This window comes from Rhinoderma darwinii, chromosome 8 (genome assembly GCF_050947455.1).
Source record: "Rhinoderma darwinii isolate aRhiDar2 chromosome 8, aRhiDar2.hap1, whole genome shotgun sequence".
Taxonomy (NCBI): Eukaryota; Metazoa; Chordata; class Amphibia; order Anura; family Rhinodermatidae; genus Rhinoderma; species Rhinoderma darwinii.
In genome coordinates, this window is record NC_134694.1 from 24,931,642 (window position 1) to 24,955,476 (window position 23,835).

General features: G+C 41.9%; 1 protein-coding gene across 5 annotated transcripts in view; it reads left to right on the forward strand.

Annotated features, from left to right (window-relative positions):
- DENND1A (DENN domain containing 1A) overlaps positions 1 to 23,835 on the forward strand; it is a 582,084-nt gene that overhangs the window by 292,444 nt on the left and 265,805 nt on the right. For all 5 annotated transcript variants that reach the window (XM_075835514.1, XM_075835510.1, XM_075835512.1 and 2 more), the window contains exon 10: positions 2,657 to 2,757. In XM_075835514.1, coding sequence (XP_075691629.1) covers positions 2,657 to 2,757 — 101 coding nt within the window. The remainder of the gene's footprint in view (positions 1 to 2,656; positions 2,758 to 23,835) is intronic.

Below are 23,835 nucleotides of genomic sequence, written 5' to 3' on the forward strand. Positions count from 1 at the left end.
TAGCAGACGCTACAGTACATCGGAAGCATAGTTCAGGGTTTAGTGACCATTCTCTAAGGCCCTGTTCACACGGAGTTTTTTGCAGGAGGAAAATTCCTCCTGTAAAAACTGACCCTGGAGGTTTTCATGTTTGATGTGGTTTTTGACGTGGTTTTTGACGTGGTTTTTGAGGCGGTTTTCCAGGCGGTTTTTCAGGCTGTTTTTGCCGAGGTTTTCACACGCATGAGGCTGGGTTCACACAACCATGTTACGTCCATAATGTACGGAACGTATTTCGGCCGGAAGACCCGGACCGAAGACAGTGCAGGGAGCCGGGCTCCTAGCATCATAGTGATGTACGACGCTAGGAGTCCCTGCCTCTGCGTGGAACTACTGTCCCGTACTGTAATCATGATTACAGTACGGGACAGTTGTCCTGCAGCGAGGCAGGGACTCCTAGCGTCGTACATCACTATGATGCTAGGAGCCCGGCTCCCTGCACTGTCTTCGGTCCGGGTCTTCCGGCTGAAATACGTTCCGTACATTACGGACGTAACATGGTCGTGTGAACCCAGCCTGACATCCTTCTGTCAACGGATCTGTCACCATTGAAATGAATGGTGATGCAAACGGAACTTACTTCACACTTGCCTTTCCGTTGAGGGGTTCCCCTGACTGAAAGCACCGACGGAACCCCTCAGCAGAAACCACGCTGATGTGAACAGGCCCACATTAAAAAAAACATTGTTTTCTGTTTGCATCATCATTGACTTCAATGCTGATGGATCCGTTGCTAATGGGATTCCCTACACTGCGGTATTGGTTCAGTCGAAACGACAGAACCCTTTGCACAACGGGGACAAACAGAAACCATTAGCAACGGATCTGTCACCACTTCACACTTGCCTTTCCGTTGAGGGGTTCCCCTGACTGAAAGCACCGACGGAACCCCTCAGCGGAAACCATGCTGATGTGAACAGGCCCACATTAAAAAAAAAAAGTATACTTACTTCTTGAATCAATTTCCCAACATCAATGTCCATTCGGTGGTACACCTCTGCTGTCGTCATTTCTGTTCCTGAAATGTTAAAAAAAAAAAAAAAAAAAAAGAGATGACATACATGAACAACTGCATAACAAAATTAAAAAAATAAAAATAAAAAAATCTAAAAAAAAAATGCACAGCTCCATACATGTATAGCATGTATGGAACATAGGAGCAATTGCACTTACTTGTATTCGATTTGGATGCAGGACTTCGGTTTTCTGTATCCCTGAGTTATGTCCACGATGTTTTTCAGGCTCCACGAGCAGACAGGAAATGACAGCCCCTTGCTGGGCTGGACTAGCAGCAGGAGACGACTCCTGCAAGAAACTCCTCCAAAACACTCGGCAATATACTCGTCAGAAAACACCTCACTAGTTTGAGGTGTTTTTTGACGTGTCCCCATTGCTTTCAATGCGGTTTTGGACGCGGAAACCGCATCAAGAAGGGTCATGTCCCTTCTTTTTGCCGCGAGGCTTTTTTTTACTCGCGGTAAAAAAACGCCTCCGTCTCCCATTGAAATCAATGGGAGTCATTTTGGGTCGTTTTTGGCGCGTTTTCCGACGCGTTTTCCGTGTCAAAAAACGTGTCAAAAAACTCCGTGTGAACAGGGCCTAACATTTAGTACTTCTTATCCATCCCCGTACGGATTGTGTGAGTAGTTTTCTGCCATTACGACACTTTTTCTGAAAGTTCCCATATCGATTTAGGATATTACAAGTCTTACATCCCAGGATCAATACACATTTTTTTTATCTTTTAATTTGTATTATTTATTTAGCTTGTTTTGCATTTCATACATATGCCTGAATCGTTGATCGTATCAAAGTTGAACAAATTCAATTGAAGTTCGCTCTGCGGCAGACAGTTTTGATGCTGGGTTTAAACACTTTGGCATTTCATTTCCTCTTGATGGTGGACAAAGATATTGGATCGGTGTATAGTTTTGGTATCTGTTGTATGTCATTGAAATAGAACCAGCGTGTGCCAGGAAAAATTAATTTTTTGAAGCGATTTGCGGCCAAACCGCACCATTTTGCCATGATTTTCACCGGAGGCTGTTCACGCAATTGTTAGTTACTTTCCGTTGCTGTTTGATAATGTTGTATACTGACTGTGATTTATTAGGATACGTTACAAAACCGATCATAGCAGATCCATAATAGCTTCTGCAAAAAAGGAAAGCCATAAGGCCAGTGTGAACAGAGCCATATACCTGTGTAGAAGCTACAAAATGTGCGGCATTGACCTTGAGAAAGGTGAGGGTTTTTTTGTGCGTTATAGGGAAATAAATATGGAAAATTAATTTAAGGCTCTGGTGTTGAGAGACTCTACTTGGCGTTCTGTCACTTTTGATGGGAAGAATAGCAGGTTGCAGGTCTATTCCTGCTATCAAAATGTCGAAGACTTCGATGGAATGAGAACAGCTCCCATTATAAGTCAATAGAGGTCGTTAGTCAAGGTATGGATCCATCGTACAGCGTCATATTATCTGTTATCAACAGAAGCCATGACGCTAGTGTGAACTGAACCTAATATATTTATTTTCATTTAGGTGTTGTTGAATTGCATTATATTATTTTTATTGCTGCTGTTATTACTTTTCATCTTTAAATCTTCATATTCTTGCAGCTGACTGCCTGTATCCATGGATCATCTGCCATGTTATTCCCAATGTACTGGCAACATGTTTACATCCCTGTTCTTCCTCCACACCTGTTGGACTACTGCTGGTGAGTCTGCATTTCTAAAGAGGGTTAATAGAATTGATTATCCCAGTTATAAAGCTGATTTTCAATGTGTAGAAATGTAAGTTCCCAGCCACATTGTCAGGACTCCGTAACCTGATTAGGAGTATCTGAAAACCGTGTATGAGTTTTATACAAGGACATGTAACTGGCACTCAAGAATTTCCTTCTTTTCGGAGGAGAGCTGTTTGCATGTTTTTCCCTATAGAGCTTTACCTGACCACTTGATACCTTCTCTCTGAGGATACTCAATATTCCAGTTAGTCTGTATACGCAGCCGCACAGATGTCCACAGATGGTCTCTGGTTAGCTAACACCCAGGACTGTTTTAACACTCCCCATGGAATGAGGCATGGGGTTAGGGGGTAGCTATGTAAACAGAATTGAAAGACGTGTTTCTCCCTTTTGAAAAAATAGTATATATTCTCCAGAGAGCATGGTGACTGCAAGGGGTTAATCCATTTCATTTTACAAAATTTTTCACTTACCTTTCACTCCGGTTGCAAATGGAGCATAAATCACACTCCAACACAATCTACACAACCCAGATACACAACTTGCTGCCACCACCTACTGAGTTCTTGCCGTATAGGTACCCCAACACGCACGCACGCACGCACGCACACAGACTTCTCTACAGCAATCAAAGGATTAAACACTCTAAAAAAGAATAAAACTTATTAAAGTTTAAATATTTAACTCCTTAACGACGAGGAACGGATATATCCGTCACAAGCAGGTGCTAATTGCCTCATTGTGACTGATAAATCAGTCACTCTGATTTTGTGGGTGCTGCCACTTTACCCTTGAGATCAGCAGCAGGAGCACGTCTGTTATACACAGCTCGGCTCCTGCCGGAATTGGAGAGCACTCAGATTGCAGCAGTTTAACCCCTTAGATGCCACGGTGAATAGCGATCGTGGCATCTAATACGTTTGACAGAGGGAGTTCCCTCGGCCACCCCATCAGCACACCTGCGACGCCGATGGGTTTCCAAGGCAGCCGGGAACCTAAAAGATCCGATTTGAAAACAGGGGTACCGCAACCCCCTTCCTCTTTGGTGAGGTGGCTACTAGCTGCTGCATCCAGGCAGAGAATCAGTATGTGGTCGGTTATGTCCATTCGGGTCTGTAGGAGGTATGGAAACATTCAAGAAACAATTCCTTCCATTTTGATATGTAATTTTTTGACACAAGGTGCTGTGCAGTCATAGGGCAGGTCAACATTTATTTAATCTGCCCTTTGCATTAATCAGCAGACTACAGAATACGATCTACTACAGTCTGTATTCTGCCTGGTAATCAGCAGTTGTAAAATAATCAGGATAACATGGAAGACGTAGATAATTTTGGATTTCTCCTCGGGCTCCTTTCCCTATTATGTAATGGGCTTTGCTCAGTAATGCAATTCAGCGGAGAATCACTTCTTACGAAACTGGACAGAATTGACTGGATATTTAGGAAGGAGAAATTATTGCAAAATGAACAGTGGCCCTAGTGAAACCTCCCCATAGGACCACCTTTGAGAAGACCATCTTCCCAGACTAGTTTTCCTGTGACATATTTTCAGTCTCATCTTTTTTTATGTATATACTCTCCATCGTCTTTGAGTTGACCACCCCTCTAGAAGACCATTTTTCAATGTGTATTTGGGTGGTCGTCTCAAAGAGGTCTGACTGTATATAGAATCCTTTCTAATACTTTCCTGGGATTCTACTGGCTTTCGTAGTTGATGTTGTTGTAAAGTAGTATGGACCTCTATACAGCAAACATGTGCAAGGATTTGGACAGAGATGCTTTTAATTGCGTGCGCTTTTAATGAGTTTAATTGCTGTGTAAGGTGGCATCAACACAACGGAGAGAAGACACGTAAGTCAAACAGACGCTGCAGGATTCCTTAAGCCTGTAGCTCCTTATTCTCCAGTGAGAAAGTCCACACTGCGCTCTGTCCTACGCGAGCTGATGCCTCATCACATTTTATAATTAAGTTACGAAGGAAGCCGCACTGTGGGAGACATGGAAAACAGTGGAAGGTTCTCCCACTGCTCTGTTTGTGCTTTTAACTTTTACACTAATGATGTTGCATGAGAAAAAAATGTTTGCTTGGAAAGCCTAATGTTTTTTTTTTTTATCTCCATTTTTATATTAACTCCTTTGTGAATTCACTGTATGTTGCTTTTAAGTAACAACTTTACAATTCGAACAAAATTCCCGTTGAAATTCTGATTCATGTTGTCTGCAGACTTTTTACATTAAGAGAATGTTGCTAATTAATACTTTTTGTTTTTGTCCAAGCATTAATAGCGAAGGAAATGTTACCAACAAAATATGTTCCTTCATATGAAAAAATGATCGTAGTAAGAATTTACCGTGAAAATGAAAGAGGGGAGGGCAGTAAGGGGGGGGGGGTGGGGGTGGCAGGATGGTAAAAGATGAGAACTTGGATTTATTGAGTAGAATTAGGCATGAGAAGTAGATAGAACAGAATTAGTGTGAGAGGTATGGTGGGTATCCAAAGTAATAAATGGAATGGGTGGACCACAATAATCCAGAAAGTTTATCAAAATTAGGGTTATTTAGTTTAGAAAAAAAAGACTGTGGGGTGACCAATAACTATGTATAAATATATCAAAGGTCAATACAGAGATCTGCCTAATCTATTTATCGTTAATCAAGTGTCCTGATAATGAATACACATGACCATCCAGCCTGGCCGTCATGTGTATTCTGAATCCTGACACTTCTGACTCTTTTCTTTGAGATTTCCAGCAAGGGAAACAAAATCTCGTTTACCTCCGTAATCTCACGAGATTACGCGTGGTTTGCTGGAAATCTCACAGAAAAGATTCAGAAGTGTCAGGATTCTGAATACACATGACGTCCAGGCTGGATTTCATGTGTATTCATTATCAGGACACTTGTGTATGTGGCTGCACATCGTTCTAGTAAGAACACTATGTGCAGTGTAAATGAATGGAGAGGAGTGTATGACGCTGACTGGTCACGGATTGGTCAGCGTCATACACGTAAACACGCCCAGTTAAAAACACAATACACGCCCAGTTGGACATAACGAAAAAAAAACACCCAGTTGTCCATTTCAAAGCTCATTTGCATATATATATATATATATATATATATATATATATATAAAATAGCTCATAACTTGGCCAAAAATGAACGTTTAAAAAAAAAAAACTAAAACGTTACTGTTATCTACATTGCAGCGCCGATCACATGCAATAGGAGATAGTGCTTTGAGAATCTGGTGACATGAATATTTTTCAGCCTTACATACTATGTTACTATGTGGATCATAAAGGGCCATTTACATGTAGCAATAATCATGTCCAAGAAATAGTAATGATTATTGCCTAGTCTTAATGCACAAAAACTTATGAATTATATAATTTATAAAATATAGTTTATAAGTGTAAATGATGTATTGACAGCAGCCAGCTGGCAATCAGGGCGAGGCGGGGGTAATTCTCTACTCATGAATACACCACTTATAACGCCAGTGTATTCTTTGATTGCTCCTATTAGGCAAACGGCACAATATTTTTTTGTGCTGTTTTGGTTAATAGGAGAATGGCCCTGTTGCTGTAATATACTTCCCTTACCTAGGGCAGCACATTTAGGTGACAGATAGATTTTAACTCGTAGGTTTTTAAACTAATATCTCATAATGCCAGGACATCCCAATAAATGCGTAGAGCCCAAGCGCTCTTTGAACATATTCTTATTAACCGGTCATGAATTGGAGTTTTCTGTGGAGGTGTTGCCAAGAATGACACAAACAAAGAAACAAACAAACACACTCCTTATAAATAATTTTTATGTATGGAAATGATAGGGGGGATCTTCCTGGTAAGTGTTATATGTCACCCCAGTGCTGGATTCTCAGCTACATTGCTCATGCTGCAGCTTCTATCTCTCTCTCTCTCTCTCTCTCTCTCTCTCTCTCTCTCTCTCTCTCTCTCTCTCTCTGTATATGTATAGGTATATGTATAGGGGGTGAATACGGCTAAATAATGTAGAATACAAGTCATGCTGTATAATGGCCAGAAATAGTGTTATTCCTCATATACACACACATGACAGCGGATTCAGAAAAGTCACCTGAAAATGTAATGATTGATACCTGGTTTATTTTGGGGTTTTGATGGTATTTTACTTTTTACGGAGGTATTGTTTTTAGAGCTTGTCCATTGTTCTGTAAAAAACGCTCAGTCGTCATTGTATATTATACTGCTTTGTAATTTTACCTGGGGTAGATTTACCAATGCATTACATTGGGTCTGTGCAAACTTACTCCATATTTTTGAGGCATTTAAAAGATTTGTATACTTTTTTTTTTCTTATTGCTCCAGTGCAAAAAAAATGTTAAAAACTATTTGTGCACCTTTTTTTTTAAAATTACTATTATTATTGTACCGTAGATGCACTGGAACAATAAAATTTAGTTTTTGCAAAAGTGCTTATTGCCTATAAGAAAAGGATGCCATGTATACATAAAATATATGAAATATTAATATTAACTAATTGTTTTCAAATATATGATAACCATCCAAGTGGCTAAAGTAAACTTTAGCCCATGACGTTTCCAAATAAAGAGCTGCAGCAAAAGTGATGTCAGGAGAGTTGGGGCTAAATGCAAATGTTTACTGTCACTGTTAGCGGGAAGTTAAAACATTTCATATTTTATTATTTTCACTTTAGATTAATTGCTGAGAAGTAGAGTAACTTGTGTTTCCAGTCTTTCATGAGCTTGCACTGCCATCCTGAGCCTTCAGTTCCTACTAACAGGGCTCACTATTTCAGCAGGGATATGGTGAACGTTCACTAGCTTATCATTATCCAACACGGATGTGGGCAGACTCCGGGGGGAGACCATCACAGAACATACAATATCATATAAACTTTGTGGCCCTCACTTTTGATTGACAGTTCGGTTATAACCATTTCTGATCACTAGAGACAGCTGCATCAATATTTAAACGCAAGTTATTGACGGAACAAAGCGAATGGTATTCATTCTAATTTACTTATCCGTCTTTCACTTGGTCAATTTACATTCATTTTGTTGACAAGAGTCCATCCATTCCTTTTTTTTTTCTTGTAAAGCCGCGGCCAGCCTTTGCAGGAAAATGTGGTATTATATGGCGGCCATTCAGATGATTGGCTGGCCATGTAATACAACCCTTTTAACTGTGTTGTTTTTATTTTAAAGAAGCAGTTCTATGGGTTGCTACAATCTATTTTGTTGTCTTTTTACACATTTACTTCCACCTTCAAATGAATGGGAAGAAAAACTGTGCAAATGTCAAGGTTAGTGTGTGCCGATGTTTAAAGAGGCTCTGTCACCACATTATAAGTGGCCTATCTTATACATAATATGATCGGCACTGTAATGTAGATTAAAGCAGTTATTTTTATTTAGAAAAACTATCCATTTTCACCAAGTTATGACCTATATTAGCTTTATTCTAATCACTTTCTTAACCCGTTAGTGACCGCCCCATAGTGTTTTTACGTTGGTCGCGAACGGGCCTTATTCCGATGCCATAGACTTTTTACGTTGCGGCATCGGAATAAGTAAACAGAGCAGGGAGCTGTCAAATCTCCCTGCTCTCAGCTGCCAGAGGCAGCTGAGGGCTGGGAGCGTCCCTGCTCAGCCGGGTGAGATCGATATCAGTATCGATCTCACCCGTTTAACCCCTCAGATGCGGTGCTCAATAGCGAGCACCGCATCTGAGTGGTTTTGGAGAGAGGGAGGGAGCTCTCTCTCATCCCACCGACACCCGGCGATACGATCGCCGAGTGTCTGTGTCACTGATGGCAGCCGGGGGCCTTATAAAGGCCCCCAGGTCTGCCTGTAATGCCTGCTAGATCATGCCGGAGGCATGACCTAGCAGATGCCTGTCCGTTTTAAACGGACAGGCATAATACACTGCAATACAAAAGTATTGCAGTGTATTATAATAGCGATCGGAAAATCGCATAGTGAAGTCCCCTAGTGGGACTAGTAAAAAAGTAAAAAAAAAAAGTTGAATAAAGTTAATTTAAAAAAAATGTGAACAAAAAATGAAAAAAACACTTTTCCCCCTTACAAACTGCATTACTATTAAAAAACCAAAATACAGTTAAAAAGTTACACATATTTGGTAAAAATAAAAACGTTATAGCTCTTGGAAGGCGACGATTCAAAAACGTAAAAAATAGCTTGGTCATTAAGGTCTAAAATAGGCTGGTCATTAAGGGGTTAATAGACAACTGGGCATGTTTTTACTTTTGACCAAGTGGGCGTTGTGGAGAGAAGTGTATGACGCTGACCAATCAGTGACCAATCAGCGTCATACACTTCTCTCCATTCGTTTACTCTGCACATAGTGATCCTGCGTTGTTCACTATGGGCTGTCACATACTCACACATTAACGTTACTGAAGTGTCTTGACAGTGAATAGATATCGCGTCCAACCAGGACGGGATGTCTATTCACAATCCCGACACTTCGGTAACGTTTGTGTGTGACTTACAGCACAGCAAGCGTAATCTCGCAAGATCTCGCTGTAAAAGACAGCACAGCGTGATCTCCATGTGCTGTGTGAGTAAGTCACACACAAACGTTAGCGAAGTGTCAGGATTGTGAATAGACATCCCGTCCTGGCTGGACGAGATGTCTATTTACTGTCAAGACACTTTAGTAACGTTAATGTGTGTGTATGTGACTGCACATAGTGAACAACGAAGGATCACTATGTGCAGAGTAAATGAATGGGGAGAAGTGTATGACACTGATTTGTCACTGATTGGTCAGCATCATACACTTCTCTCCACAACGCCCACTTGGTCAAAAGTAAAAACACGCCCAGTTATCTATTAAGAAAGTCATTAGCATAAAGCTAAAATAGGTCATAACTTTGTGAAAATAGATAGTTTTTCTAATTAAAAACCACTGTTGTAATCTACATTACAGCGTCGATCACATTATGTACAAGATAAGGCACTTATAATGTGGTGACAGCGCCTCTTTAAAAAGAACCGCAGCATGCCTGAGAAAATCTGTCTCTCTGTGGTGACAAAAGAACAAGGTTTTTTTTAGACCCTGTGATCAAACTGTATTCGGCTCTGTTCACACTGGTGTTTGTCTGTATGTTATTCTGTTATGGCATTTTTACAGGAAAAACCTAGTGAGACCCCCATTACAATGGTTTACAATGGCCTCAGTTAGCTTTTGTCTCGTCTGGTTTCTTTTGATTTTGACGCGTAGAATAGAATTGTCTGCCATGCTATTCAACCCATTATAAAATAACGGAAAGCTGACAGGTACCATTAAAGTCAATGTAATCCTTTTGGTTCTGTTATACTTCCATTTTGATTAGTTAAAAACAGATTTTTAGAAACGGAAGTCTTGATGCCTATAATGCATTACTGGGGCATCTTTCGCTCTATTATTTAGACCGGAGAGATTAACTTGTGTTTTAAGACTTTTTTGTACTTTTTTGGCACTGTTTTGTAAAAATCATGACAAAAATTTTAACAAAAACAGCATGCCAGTGCCCTGTATCTATGAATTCTATTTATTAATCCCTTATCGTTTTGGTCACTTTTGACCTTCCTGACAGAGCCTCATTTTTCAAATCTGACAGGTTTCACTTTACGTGGTAATAACTTCGGAATGCTTTCACCTATCCAAGCGATTCTGAGATTTTTTTCCTGTGACACATTGGACTTTGTGACTGGCAAAATTTACTCGATACATTCAGTATTTAATTGTGAAAAACAAAAATTTGCATTTTCTGAATTTAAATGTATCTGCTTGTAAGAAAATCAGGTATACCACACAAAAGTGTTGCTAATTAACGTCCCCCATATGTCTTCTTTAGCTCGGCATCATTTTTTGAATATCGTTTTATTTTTCTAGGACGTTACAAGGCTTAGAACTTTAGCTGCAATTTCTCACATTTTCAAGGAAATTTCAAAATGCTATTTTTACAGGGGGCAGTTCAGTTGTGAAATGGCTTTGAGGGCTTTATATATTAGAAACCCTGAATAAGTCACCCCATTTTAAAAACTTCACCCCTCAAAGTATTCAAAACAGCATTTAGAAGGTTTCTTAACCCTTTAGATGTTTCACAGGAATTAAAGCAAAGTAGAGGTGAAATTTACAAATTTCCTTTTTTTTATGCTGAAATTCATTTTTAATAATTTTGTTTTTTGTAACCCGGAGGGTTTTGCCAGAGAAATGCAACTCAATATTTATTGCCCAGATTCTGCCGTTTTTAGAAATATCCCACATGTAGCCCTAGTGTGCTAATGGACTTAAGCACCGGCCTCGGAAGCAAAGGAGCACCTAGTGGATTTTGGGGCCTCCTTTTTATTAGAAAATATTTTAGGCACCATGTCAGGTTTGAAGGGCTTTTGCGGTGCCAAAACAGTGGAAATCCCCCAAAAGTGACCCCGTTTGGGAAACTAGACCCCTCAAGGAAATGATCTAGGGGTATAGTGAGCATTTTGACCAAGCAGTTTTTTTTGCAGAAATTATTGGAAGTAGGCAGTGAAAATTAAAATCTACATTCTTTCAAAGAAAATGTAGGTTTAGCTAATTTTTTCTCATTTCCACAAGGACTAAAGGAGAAAATGCACTGCCACATTTGTAAAGCAATTTCTCCAGATTAAAACAACACCCCACATGTGGTCATAAACGGCTGTTTGGGCACACGACAGGGCTTAGAAGGGAAAGAGCGCCATTTGGCTTTTGGAGTCCAGATTTTGCTGGATTGGTTTCTGGTCGCTATGTCGTATTTGCAAAGCCTCTCTGGGAGTAAAACAGTGGAAACTCCCAGAAGTGACCCCATTTTGGAAACTACACCCCTCAAGGTATTCACCTAGGGGTGTAGCGAGCATTTTAACCCCGCAGGTGTTTTGCAGAAATTAGTGTGCACTCGATGTTGCAGAGTGAAAATGATGTTTTTTCCATAGATATGCCAATGTGTGGTGCCCACCATAACAAGACAGCTCTCTAATTATTATGCTGTGTTTCCCAGTTTTAGAAACACCCTACATGTGGCCCTAAACTTTTACCTGGACTATCGACAGGGCTCAGGGGTGAGAGAGTACCATGCGAAATTGAGGCCTAATTTAGCGACATATAAAGTATTGGTACACAACTGCAGAGGCTCTGATGTGACATAATAAAAGAAACTGCTGAGAAATGACCCCATTTTGAAAACTACACCCCTCAAGGCATTTATTAAGGGGTGTAGTGAGCATTTTCATCCCATAGGTCTTTTCTATAAATGATTGCGCTGCGGATGGTGCAAAGTAAAAATTGTAATTTTTCCCTAGATGTGACATTTCAGTGGGAAATATGTTGTGCCAAGCTTATGCCACTGTAGACACACACCTCAAAAATTGTTAAAAGGGTTCTCCCGGGTATGGCGGTGCCATATATGTGGAAGTAAACTGCTGTTTGGGGACGTTGTAGGGCTCAGAAGGGAAGTAGTGCCATTTAGCTTTTGGAGCGTGGATTTTTCTTAGTAGTAATTTTGTTTGAGTATTAATGGTATTTCGGTTTATAACTTGGGGGCATATGTAAGCTGGGCAGAGTACATCAGGGGCATAGTCTGGTGGTATAATAATGGGGTAAATAATCCATAAATATTTGTTACGCTGTGGAGCAATCCTTTCTGCACAGGCCGGTATCGCAGTGATAAATGGTGTCCTTACTTATCTCTCATTTGGTCCACACTCCGCACCTTTGCGCAGTTTGGGGAATTTTGCTAAGAAGTGTTGTCCTGGTATAATACAGACACCCTTGCTTCTAGCAGATATTTTTGGGCCCCCCCTTCCTGGTTCCCTAATTTTAGGGCCCCGATAAATTGCCTCTTGAAACAGACAAAATGTTCCCCTCTGATCTGCACAACTGCATATTTTTTATTTCCTGACTTATGGGAGCCTTAACTAATTTAATTTGACCATAGACGTAGTGGTATGAGGGCTGTTTTTTTGCGGGACGAGCTGTAGTTATTATTGGTACCATTTTGGGGTACATGCGACTTTTTGATCACTTTTTATCCTATTTTTTGAGAGGCAAGGTGACCAAAAAACTGCAATACCTTTGTAGTTTGGGTAATTTTGCTGGGAAAGTGTTGTCCTGGTATAATATGGGCGCCCTCGCTTCCAGCGGATATGTTTGGGCCCTCCCCTTCCTGGTTCCCTAATTTTAGGGTCTTGATAAATCACCACTTGAAACAGAAAAAAATGTCCCCTCGGCCGGCACAACGGTATATTTTTCTTTCCTGACTTATTGGAGCCTTAACTTATTTTATTTTTTCATAGACGTAGTGGTATGAGGGCTGTTTTTTTGCGGGATGAGCTGTCGTTATTATTGGTACCATTTTGGGGTACATGCGACTTTTTGATCACTTGTTATCCTTTTTTTTGGGAGGCAAGGTAATAAAAAAAAAAGCAATTCTGGCATAGGTTTTTTAGTTTTTTTATACAGCATTCACCATTCGTTATAAATTACATGATAACTTTATTCTGCGGGTCAGTACGATTCCGGCGATACCTAATTTATACCACTTTTTTATGTTTTGCAACTTTTTGCACAATAAAATTACTTTTGTAAAAATAATGTATTTTTTCTGTCACCATGTTGTAGGAACCATAACTTTTTAATTTTTTCGTTGACGGAGCTGTATGAGGGCTTGTTATTGTGAGACAAGCTATAGTTTTTATAGGTACCATTTTTGGATACATGCGACTTTTTGATCACTTTTTATTTCAATTTCTGGAAGACAAAGTAACCAAAAAAACCCAATTCTGGCAATGTTTTATAGGTTGTTTTTTACGGCGTTCACTGTGCGGGATAAATAATAATATTTTTATAGTTCAGGTCGTAACGGACGCGGCGATACCAAATATGTATGGTTTTATTTATTTTTTTCAATAATAAAGGACTTGATAAGGGAAAAGGGGCAATTGTGTTTTATGCTATTATTTGAAACGTATTTTATTTTTTACAACTTTTATTTTTACTTTTTTTACACTTTTTTTTACACTTTTCTTTTGTCTCACTAGGGGACTTGAAGGTCCAACTGTTTAATTGATGTTCTAATACATTGCACTACCTATTTATTCACTGACAGCAAGCCGCTCCGGTCGGGGCTTAATCGGCTTCCGTAATGGCAGACAGGAGGCCATTGTTAGTCCTCCTGTTGCCATAGTAGCAGTAGCCAGCCTTTCCATCGCATGGCAGGCCGCCGATTTGCTACAAACCACTTTGATGCAGCGATCGCATTGGATAGCTGCATCGAAGGGGTTAATGGCAGGAATCTGAGCTAGCTCCGGTTCCTGCCAATACATCGGGGTGTCCTCTGTAACACAGCGGACACCCACTGCTGATGACGCCGGCTCAGCTTTTGAGCCGTATGCTGAGCTGGCGCCATCTTGCCAATGGTACCGGAAGCCTTTTAGGCCCTGCCGGAGAGCGGGGCATAGGAGGCTTCCGTTGCTGGCAGACCGGGAGGTAAGTATTGGGCTTCCGATTGCCTTTGCAGCCACCGGCAACCCAGCGATCTCGTTGCTGGGGTGCCGGTAGCTAAAAACTCCTCACATGCTGCGATCTCTATTGAGCACAGCATCTGAGGGGTTAATCGGCCGGTTTGGATGCTAGCTCCGGTCCTGACAGATAGACAGAAGCCGGGTGCGTCCTGTCGTCGGACGCTATGGTCACAGGGATGGTCAGTTTGGAAGAGAATTTTTTATTTACTGCCGTTCTGCCTAGGGTTGTCTCTCCAACCAATTCTAGCCACTGGGGTCTATTTGGCTTCCGGGGACACAAACACACAACATGGCCTCCGAGGCCGCAATACAGTCAAAGTCCTGATGTGCGTCTGCGTTGTTTCTCCCAGGTAGACAATTTGGCCCGGTCCACCTGCATAGGCTCCTCTGGTGGGACGACTGAAGAGGACAGTAGGGATTGATAGAATGTAGAAGCCAGCCTAGGGAATCCTCTCTCCTGGTGAACCTCTTGGGAATGCTCCTTGATCCTCATGTCAACTCGGGTGGCTAGTAGAATGAGATCGTACAGGGTAGGTTGCAGATCACGAGCGGCAAGCTCGTCTTTAATCCCATAAGACAGTCCCTGCCAGAATGTAGCCACCAAGGCCCGTTGTTCCAGGTTAGTTCTGCGGCCAGGGTACGGAACTGAATGGCATACTCGCCCACGGAGACGTCTCCCTGGTTTAGGGTCAGCAGGAATGCAGCAGCAGAAGAAACTCTCCCTGGTTCTTCAAACATCGAACGGAAACTCTGTAAAAAATACTGCAAGTCACGAGTCTCTGGTTCCTGATGTTCCCAAAGGGGATTTGCCCATGCCAGTAAGGAGAGAGATTATGAAGGCGATCCTTACGTCATTAGAGGGAAAGGCCTTGGCATGTAGTCTGAGGTGGATCTGGCACTGGTTCAGAAATCCCCTGCAGGATCTTGTGTCTCCATCATACCGAGGACGTAGCAACAGGAAGCATCGGGGGTCAGCACTGGTACAGACAGGAGGTGTAGCCGGAGGAACAGCAGGAATAGGTGCGGTGACAACTGTGGCTTGTGCAACCAGCCGATGTGCAATGGTGTTCACCGCCAGGAGGAGTTGGTCTTGCTGTGACTGAAGGTCTTGCATCTCTGCCTGCATGGCCTGTGTCATCGTCGAGGTCTCGGGTTGACCAGCGGGGTCCATGGCCTGAGCGTACTCTCACGTTCTGTGGGTATGTGGACCCAATAGGCCGAACCGCCGTAGCGGGGAGGCAGCTGGCCAAACAACAGAGCACCCAAACAGTACAAAGTCCAGCACAAGGGTGCCTGAATAGTCCAGGCAGTGGCGGATGACAGCAGGTTGCGCCAGACGTGGCGGATGACAGCAGGTGCAGTAGGATGCACCAGACGTGGCGGATGACAACAGGAGCATCAGGACACGACTCCAATCACTAACAGGCTCAGGAACAATAACAAAGCACGGGATACACTGGGAACTGGGTAAACACTAAGGGACCATTTGCAAAGACTAACATGGGAATTACTAACAACGCTCAGGCAGGGAGTGAAGGGGCAGGGCCCGTCTTATAGTCCATTGTGATCTGGGAGTAATTAGTCAATTCTTAAAATATGTGCACGCTAGCCCTTTAAGGCCGGGAATGAGCTAGAGCGCGCACCTTAGTGGTCACTGCGGGACAGGACGTGCTGGCATCCTCGGTGAGGAAGACTTCGACATGATGAAAGGGGTGTGCGGTCTGGGACCGTGGCCGTTACAGAAAGGGCCTTAAAGGGGTTATCCGGGGACCAAAATTTGCATTGCAATAATATATTCATGTGAAACTAAGTTACTTACTAATATACTTTAATTAAAAATTCTGTACAAAATGGTGCAGTTCAAACCTCATGAATTATTCAGGAAGTGCTGGAGCTTTTCTAAAAATGATGATGCTCCGACACGGCCCCACGTCACTGAGCTCTTGCTTCATGTGTTGTTTGTGAACATGACTGCAAGGGGCTGTCACATTGTCTATTGCTTGAGTCTCGAGCAGAGCATCAGCTAGCGCTTTGCTGGGGACTCCAGCACAGTTCCCGACGTCCATATTTGGTCAATTCAAGGGGTTCCTATCGCTGGAGTCCCTGAGCAGAAAATAAGCTGATGCTCTGCCTGGCGACTCAACAACTTCTGCCGACGTCACTGTCCATATATGGACAATGACGTCGGCAGAATAGTACTGGAGTCCCCGAACAAAGCATCAGCTGATGCTCTGCCTTGGGACTCCACAAATTCTGCCCACGTCATTGTCACTATGATGTTGGCAGCAGTACTGGAGTACCTGAGCAGAGCATCATCTGGCGGCAACAAAGAATCGTTGTTGTGCTGTCGGATAGTCAGAAGGCCCCAATACATATTAATTCGTGATCTGATCCCGCTAAAAACAGTGGATTTGGCTGACTTTGGTCTAATGTGTACTGACAACATTAGAGATGTGAAATAAGCAGACTTTGCAATGAAATCTACCAATGTGTCTTACTAAAATAAATTCATTAAAGAAAAGGGGGCTAAATATCTTCCTCCGCCATGAGAAAGACTAATATCCAACTATAGGAAGCGATTCCTGCGGCTAAAGGCAAATGCTGAAGCCATTAATTAAATGTAAAAGGACCATTTTTACTCATAACTTACACAGCACAACTTCTACAATTATTACTGCATTTTTATTTCCTCAATTCAGTGTGACAATAAGGCAATAATAGGGGACATCTGTGAGGGGACAAACACTTTTTCACATCACTGTAATATTTTTCGCACTATATTCGAGATCCAGTAATGAACTAATGCCCAGCTTCAGTTCAACAGTGACATTTGCTCTGTAGATGAGACATGTTTTTGATTTAAAAGCAGTAAAAGAGTCTCAACATTGATGGTCCGATGTTCAGGTAGACGCGCGGCTTTACTGTTGGACTGGGTTGTTTGCCTTGGTCAACAAACCTCATAATGTCGAAGTGACAAGGGACATTTACATTTCATAGTCTTAGTGTTTCCTTGGAAAAGCCACAAAAATATAGGTTAGTAGACTGCTGAATGAGAAAATAAATGTGAATTAAGCTTGGACTCATGGCGTGTGTTCTCAGGAATTTAACCCTGCGAGGACTGGTGGAGGACCTATCGCTTGTTGTGCTAATGGCCTTGTTACAGCTCATTGTGTTACCGAGCAGTGTCCCTCCTCCTCTCGCGGCTTCATCACATCCTTCACACAGTCAAATACAAAATAGGTGCCACCGAGTTGTGCAGATGTATGAATGGTAAATAAATTGGTGTTAAATATATGTATCAGACAATTACCACGCGTGCGATTACAAGTTAATTAAAGTTCAAGGCCTGAGAAAGATAATCATTTGTTTTTTAAAAGCACAATTAGAGCCATCCTGATAATTACAGGTTTCACAATCAGACTTCTATATTAGCAATTTCATGTAGCAGTTCCATTCTCCAAATATGCAGAATAAAATACAGCCCGTAGGAGTCTATTGATGTCGTCTATCTATCAATTTCTGTGTTCCTCAGGCCACATGACCCACATGTTTGCTTTGTCCACACCTGTGCTCCCAACAGCAGGGCCTGGCCTTCGCCCCTTTTAACATGTCTTTGTCAGGCAGTCAATGAATAGCTAATCTTCAAACCCCATGTTAAAAGCTATTGCAGCCCACACCGTTGTCCTGAAAACTCCTACCAGCATGCACCTGAAGCAAAGCTGGCAGCAGCAGCCTTTATGTGTTAATTACACATGCGAAGCCTATTATACAGAGAAAGGGTAACCTGCTGGCAGTGAAAATGAAGTGAATCTGCCCTTCCTGTGCAGTAAGTAAATTGAAGGTTCATTTCGACCGGAGATAATAGTTTTCAGATTCCATTTTGTGTATCTGCGACTTGGAGATGTACTTAACATTTAAATCATCCACGGGGAACAAACCTCCTTTAAATTTACATGTTTTAGGCTTGGAGCTCTTCACTTAAAATGCTTATTATCCCTGCTGGCTCGATATGCAACCCTGGTCGTCGCACAGCTTTCTGTTACAGGGTACTGGTCGTCATGGAAAATAGATATGATAAAGTTACCGGACTAGATATAGATTTTTTTACTTTCAAGTTTTAGCTGTTGATTGAAGAAATGGCATATACTTATAGATGATAAAGCAATTCCCTTAATCATGTCTCATGGTACCTCCTGGCTCTAATTCAGGGGACCTTTAAGGCATGTGGCACACATCAATTCTATCATTTGCAATGGCATCTTTATACGGTCTTCATCTACTGTTACTGACTACAAGGTCCTACACCTTGTTTCAACCATGCACATACCTCGACGATTGAGGTGAATAACATTGATGGCGCCTTTCAAGGAGTGGGATACATTAGGCTGTAAGTAAACAGTCAGTTCCTGAAGTTGATGATTTAAAAGTAGGAAAAATGGGCAAGTGTAAGGATCTGAGCGAATTTGACAAGGGCCAATTGTGATGGCTAGACGACTGGGTCAGAGCATCTACAAAAGGTCTTGTCGGGGGTGTTCTTGGCATACAATGTAACCGTCGACAGGATCAAGGGTGCCTAAGAGTCATTGATGTGCATGGCGAGTGGAGGCTGGCCCATCTGGTCTGATCCCACCGAAGGTCAACTGTAGCACAAATTACTGCAGAAGTTAATTCTGTCTTTGATAGAAAGGTGTCTGAACACACAGTGCATCGCAGTTGGCTGTTTTTGGGCTCCAAAGCAGCAGACTGGTCACAGTGCCCATGCTAATCCCTGTCAACCGACCAAAGCGTCTACAATGGGCACGTGAGCATCAGAACTGTACCGTGGAGCAATGGATGAAGATAGCCTGGTCTGATGAATTACGTTTTCTTTTACATCATGTGTATGGCCGACTGTGTGTGCGTTGCTTAACGGGAAGAGATGGCACCAGCATGTACTATGGAAAGAAGGCAAGCTGGCGGAGGTAGTGTGGTGCTCGGGGCAATGTTCTGCAGGGAATGTTTGTCTCCTGAAATTCATGTGAATGTTACTTTGAAACGAGCACACCCCTTCATGGCAATGGTTTTCCATTATGGCAGTGACCTTTCAGGAGGATAAAGTTCCTGCCACACCACAAAAATTGTTCAAGAATGGTTTGAAGAACATGACAGGGAGTTCAAGTTGACCAAATTCCCCAGATCTCAATCTGATCAAGCATTTGTGGGATGTACTGGAGGAAAAAATACCGTACATGGCGTGCCCACCTCATAAATATATGACTGCTGGGTGTCTCAACGCTGGGGCCCCCACTGATCACTACAATGGCTGGCCCGAGCCTTCCTGTTGTTCCTCACTGTTTTATCGCAGCGCTTGGCTATTTTTGTCAGCCTCACAGACCTTGAATGAAGTGGCAGGGCGCATGTATGCTCACCACTCCATTGAAACACACTATTGTGCAATGAGAAGGAATGGGGATCTCGGGACCCCCATTGTAGTGATCGATGGAGTACTGGCAATGGGGCCCACAGTGATCATACATGTATCACTTATCCTGTGGATAGGTAATAAATGTACTTAGTGGGAAAGTCCCTTTAAAAGACAAAGTCTTGGTGCCAAATACCACAGGACACTTCAGAGATCTTGTGGAACCAATGCCTTGACGGTCAGAGCTGTTTTGGCAACATGAGGGAGACCTACACAATATTAAGCAAGTGGTTTTAACCCCTTAAGGACACGGCCAATATTGGTCTTGAGGACAGAACTATTGTTTTATATTTCCCTCTTTGCATCCCGACGCTCAAAACTTTTTTATTTTTTGTACGACGTAGTTGTATGAGACTTTGTTTTTTGTGGGACGAGTTTTACTTTATGTAGGTACCATTTTTTGGTACAAATACTTTATCGTTTAATTTATATACATTTTTATTTTGGCGAAAATGCAGAAAAAAAGCATTTCCGCTGCAGTTTTAATATATATATTTTTTTTCTACACCATACACCGATCATCATAAATAATGTTATACATTTGTTGTTCAGGTTGTTACAGTCAAGGTGATACCAAATATGTCTATATTATTTCACGTTTTGGGACTTATATTTTAAAAAGTTTATTTATTGTAAAAAAAAAAATATTTCTGTGTATTTTTTTTAATTCAACATTCGTTTTTGTTTTTTTACATTGATTTAAGTTTTTTGTTTTTTTTAATCCCATAAAGGGATTTTTTCATTTTGATTTTGATTTTTATTTTTTACTGATTGTACACAGGCAGTTGTTCGGACATACCTCAGTATGCCCTAACAACAGGAAATATGGTCAGACAGCCCTTCAATGGACCCTGGGCTGTCTGGCTATATGGGCTTAGATCGTGTCACAAAGATTTTCTGGGACGCGATCAAAGGGCAGTCCCCCCTCCTCTTATTTACTTTGAAAGCCGCAATCAGCATTGATCGCGGCATTCAAGGGGTTAACGACGGAGAGAAGAGGTTTTTCTTCTCTCCGCTGTTAGAGCGGGGCTGCGGCTGTGTTTTTCAGCCGTAGCCCCACTTCCCATCGCGCGCGGACACGGCTGTCACACAGGACGAGCATTCTCGTCCGGTGTCGGCAACTAGTTAATGTTATGGCTGACCGGTGTGTGTGTGTGTGTGTGTGTGTGTGTGTGTGTGTGTGTGTGTGTGTGTGTGTATATATATATATTTATATTTAGTGAACATTTGTCAAACCTGTCTAACAGAAAAACTGTCCTTGTTGCCTGTAGCAACCAATCAAATCTCAGCTTTCATTTCACCAGAGCAGTTTAAGAAATAAAAGCTGGGCTCTGATTAGTTGCTAAGGGCAACAAGGCCAGTTTTCTGCAAATGTTTTAATAAATTAGGCCCATTGTTTATTTTTTTTTATTGTAATTGGTTTTCAGTGAACAGAAGTGTATTTAATGTGCTTGCAAAAATATAATTTGATAATGGATGTACTTTATCATTATAATTCTATTAACGCATCATTGCTTTGAAAACACAGTAAGCTACTTTGATATTCTTCCGTGAAATAATATATTCACAGTAATATTCATAGCTCATTGTATAATTTTTGTATAGCTGATGTACACGCTGCTCCAACCAAACCCCGCAGACTTTTCTTTCTGCTTTACAAGAAATGTATAGCGTGCATTGTTATATAATCTGTCAAAGGGAACGGCAAGAATTAAACAGCCATGACACCGTATTCAGATTCTTCCTTCAGAAACACGGGTGAAGAATGCATTTCTGACACAAGAGCATTGTGAGCGCTTCCTTACACTCTGGTTTCCTTGGTGCCCTTGCCGGATTTCTCCCAAGCGTTGCATGGCTTTTCTGGGCCTCTGATCTATGAAAAAAAATAATAAAAAAACTTCCACGTTTCTTAAAATCCAGCTCTTCATCTGTTTCATGTTGGCTTTTATTGAAATGAATAGAATCTTGCACATTTGTTAAGTGTTTTCAGGGTGCTGTGCCTGGCAGATGTACCAAGTCTCTATGGGTCATCTTTGGGGTCAGGAACCTGAGAAAGGCATTCTTTTTTTCTATTATACAAAATAGGTTTCTGCTGCTTGTTCATTTTTCTTTTGTTGGAAATATATATACTTTTTTTCTGCTTGTTCTTCATTAAAAAAAAAAAAATTGGCATTGCATTGAGCAATAATTTTCTGAATTATTGCCACCGGTTCACAATAATTAACACTTTTAGCGTGCTCATCATAGAGTGCTTGCCCCTGACAGTGAAACGGTTGGGTGATGACATGCCACTGGGGACGGTATTAGGTTGGAGAATGTTTGGGATTTACATTAGTGTTGGCTTTTATACCACATAAAGTTGCACACTGAACTTAAGTTATGACCAGAATGAATATGTATTTTTCTTACTTCAAGTGGCTCCCCCATTCAGACACTTTCTTTTCATGTGGTCTACCCCCCATTAGTCATGATCACTCACTGGTTCATTGTATGGTGCTTTCGATTTTACATGGAATTAACACTGGCCCGTCTAAGCGCCACATCTTGATATGTTTGCTATGGTGGAATCGGGCAGGGTACTCCATAGACAAGAAAACTCCCAGGACTCCAGACAATCAAATTGGAAGATTTAGGAGCAGAATGTCTTTTAGTCGCCATATTAAAACATATACATATATATCTATATATATTGCCCTACTAGTAATGCAGTCCAATACCCACATATTACTGTCGTACATTACCCACATCATAGTACTGTACACTTTTCACATAATTGCCACACACAGTGCCATACAGTATGCAAATACCACCATATTGTGTCCGTATAATGGAACTAACCATGTTAGTACCAGATATAGCAGCCATGTCTAGCACCATGCATATCTATTAGAATGAAGGCAAGGTAGTTCAACCTGGATATAAATTCTCTGCATGGTTTGTGGTGTTTTTTATTTTTTTTTATTTACTTTGAGAATTATATTTATTTTTGTCCCCTACCCCCTAGCCCATACATAACTAATATAATGTTATCATTTTGTCCACTGGAGCTATTTTGACACTAATATGCATGGCTCTCTGAGTTTCTGTCGGATACCCCACAATTGCTCTACAGGCCCAGGATGTAGGCTGCGGTTTATGGAAGTCTGTGTTCTGGCAAAGGGCTGCAGACACAATTTCTCATTAAACGGCTTGCATCAGCTGACGGGCCTGTAGGGCGCAAGAGGGAACCTTAAAATGCCCTGCAGGAGCTTGTCCATTTTTTAGGAATTGAACCCTATTCCATTAATAAGGCCTCATGCACACGAACGTAAAAACACCCGTAATTACGGGCCCATAGACTTCTATTGCCCATGGGTACCTCCTCGTATGCTTACGGGAAGGTGCCCGTGCCGTTGAAAAATATAGAGCATGTCCTATTTCAGGCCGTAATAACGGCACGGGCAAGCCCATAGAAGTCTATGGGGCTCCCGTAATTACGGGTGGCTACGTGTGTGTACCCGTAATTACGGGAGCGTTGCTAGGCGACGTCAGGGGATAGTCACTGTCCACGGTGCTGAAAGAGTTAAAAGATCGGCAGTAACTCTTTCTGCACCCTGGACAGTGACTACCGATCACAATCTAGATCAACCTGTAAAAAAAATAGAAGTTCATACTTACCAAGAACTCCCTGCTTCTTCCTCCAGTCCGGCCTCCTGGGAAGACGTTTCAGCCCATGTGACCGCTGCAGCCAATCACAGGCTACAGCGGTCACATGGACTGCAGCGTCATCCAGGGAGGTCGGGCTGGATGTCGAAAGAGGGACGCGTCACCAAGACAACGGCCGGGTAAGTATAAATTTCTTTTACTTTTACTGCGGAAAGGGCTGCCCCTTCTCTCTATCCTGCACTGATCGAGAGAAGGGCTGCCGATTAGTGCAGTGCAATTTTGCAGTGAAAACCGGGTGACACCGGACCCGTATTTACGGGCACGGGTCCATAAATACTGGTGCAATACGGGTCGAATGCGTGTGACCAAGGACCCGTATTTCCGCC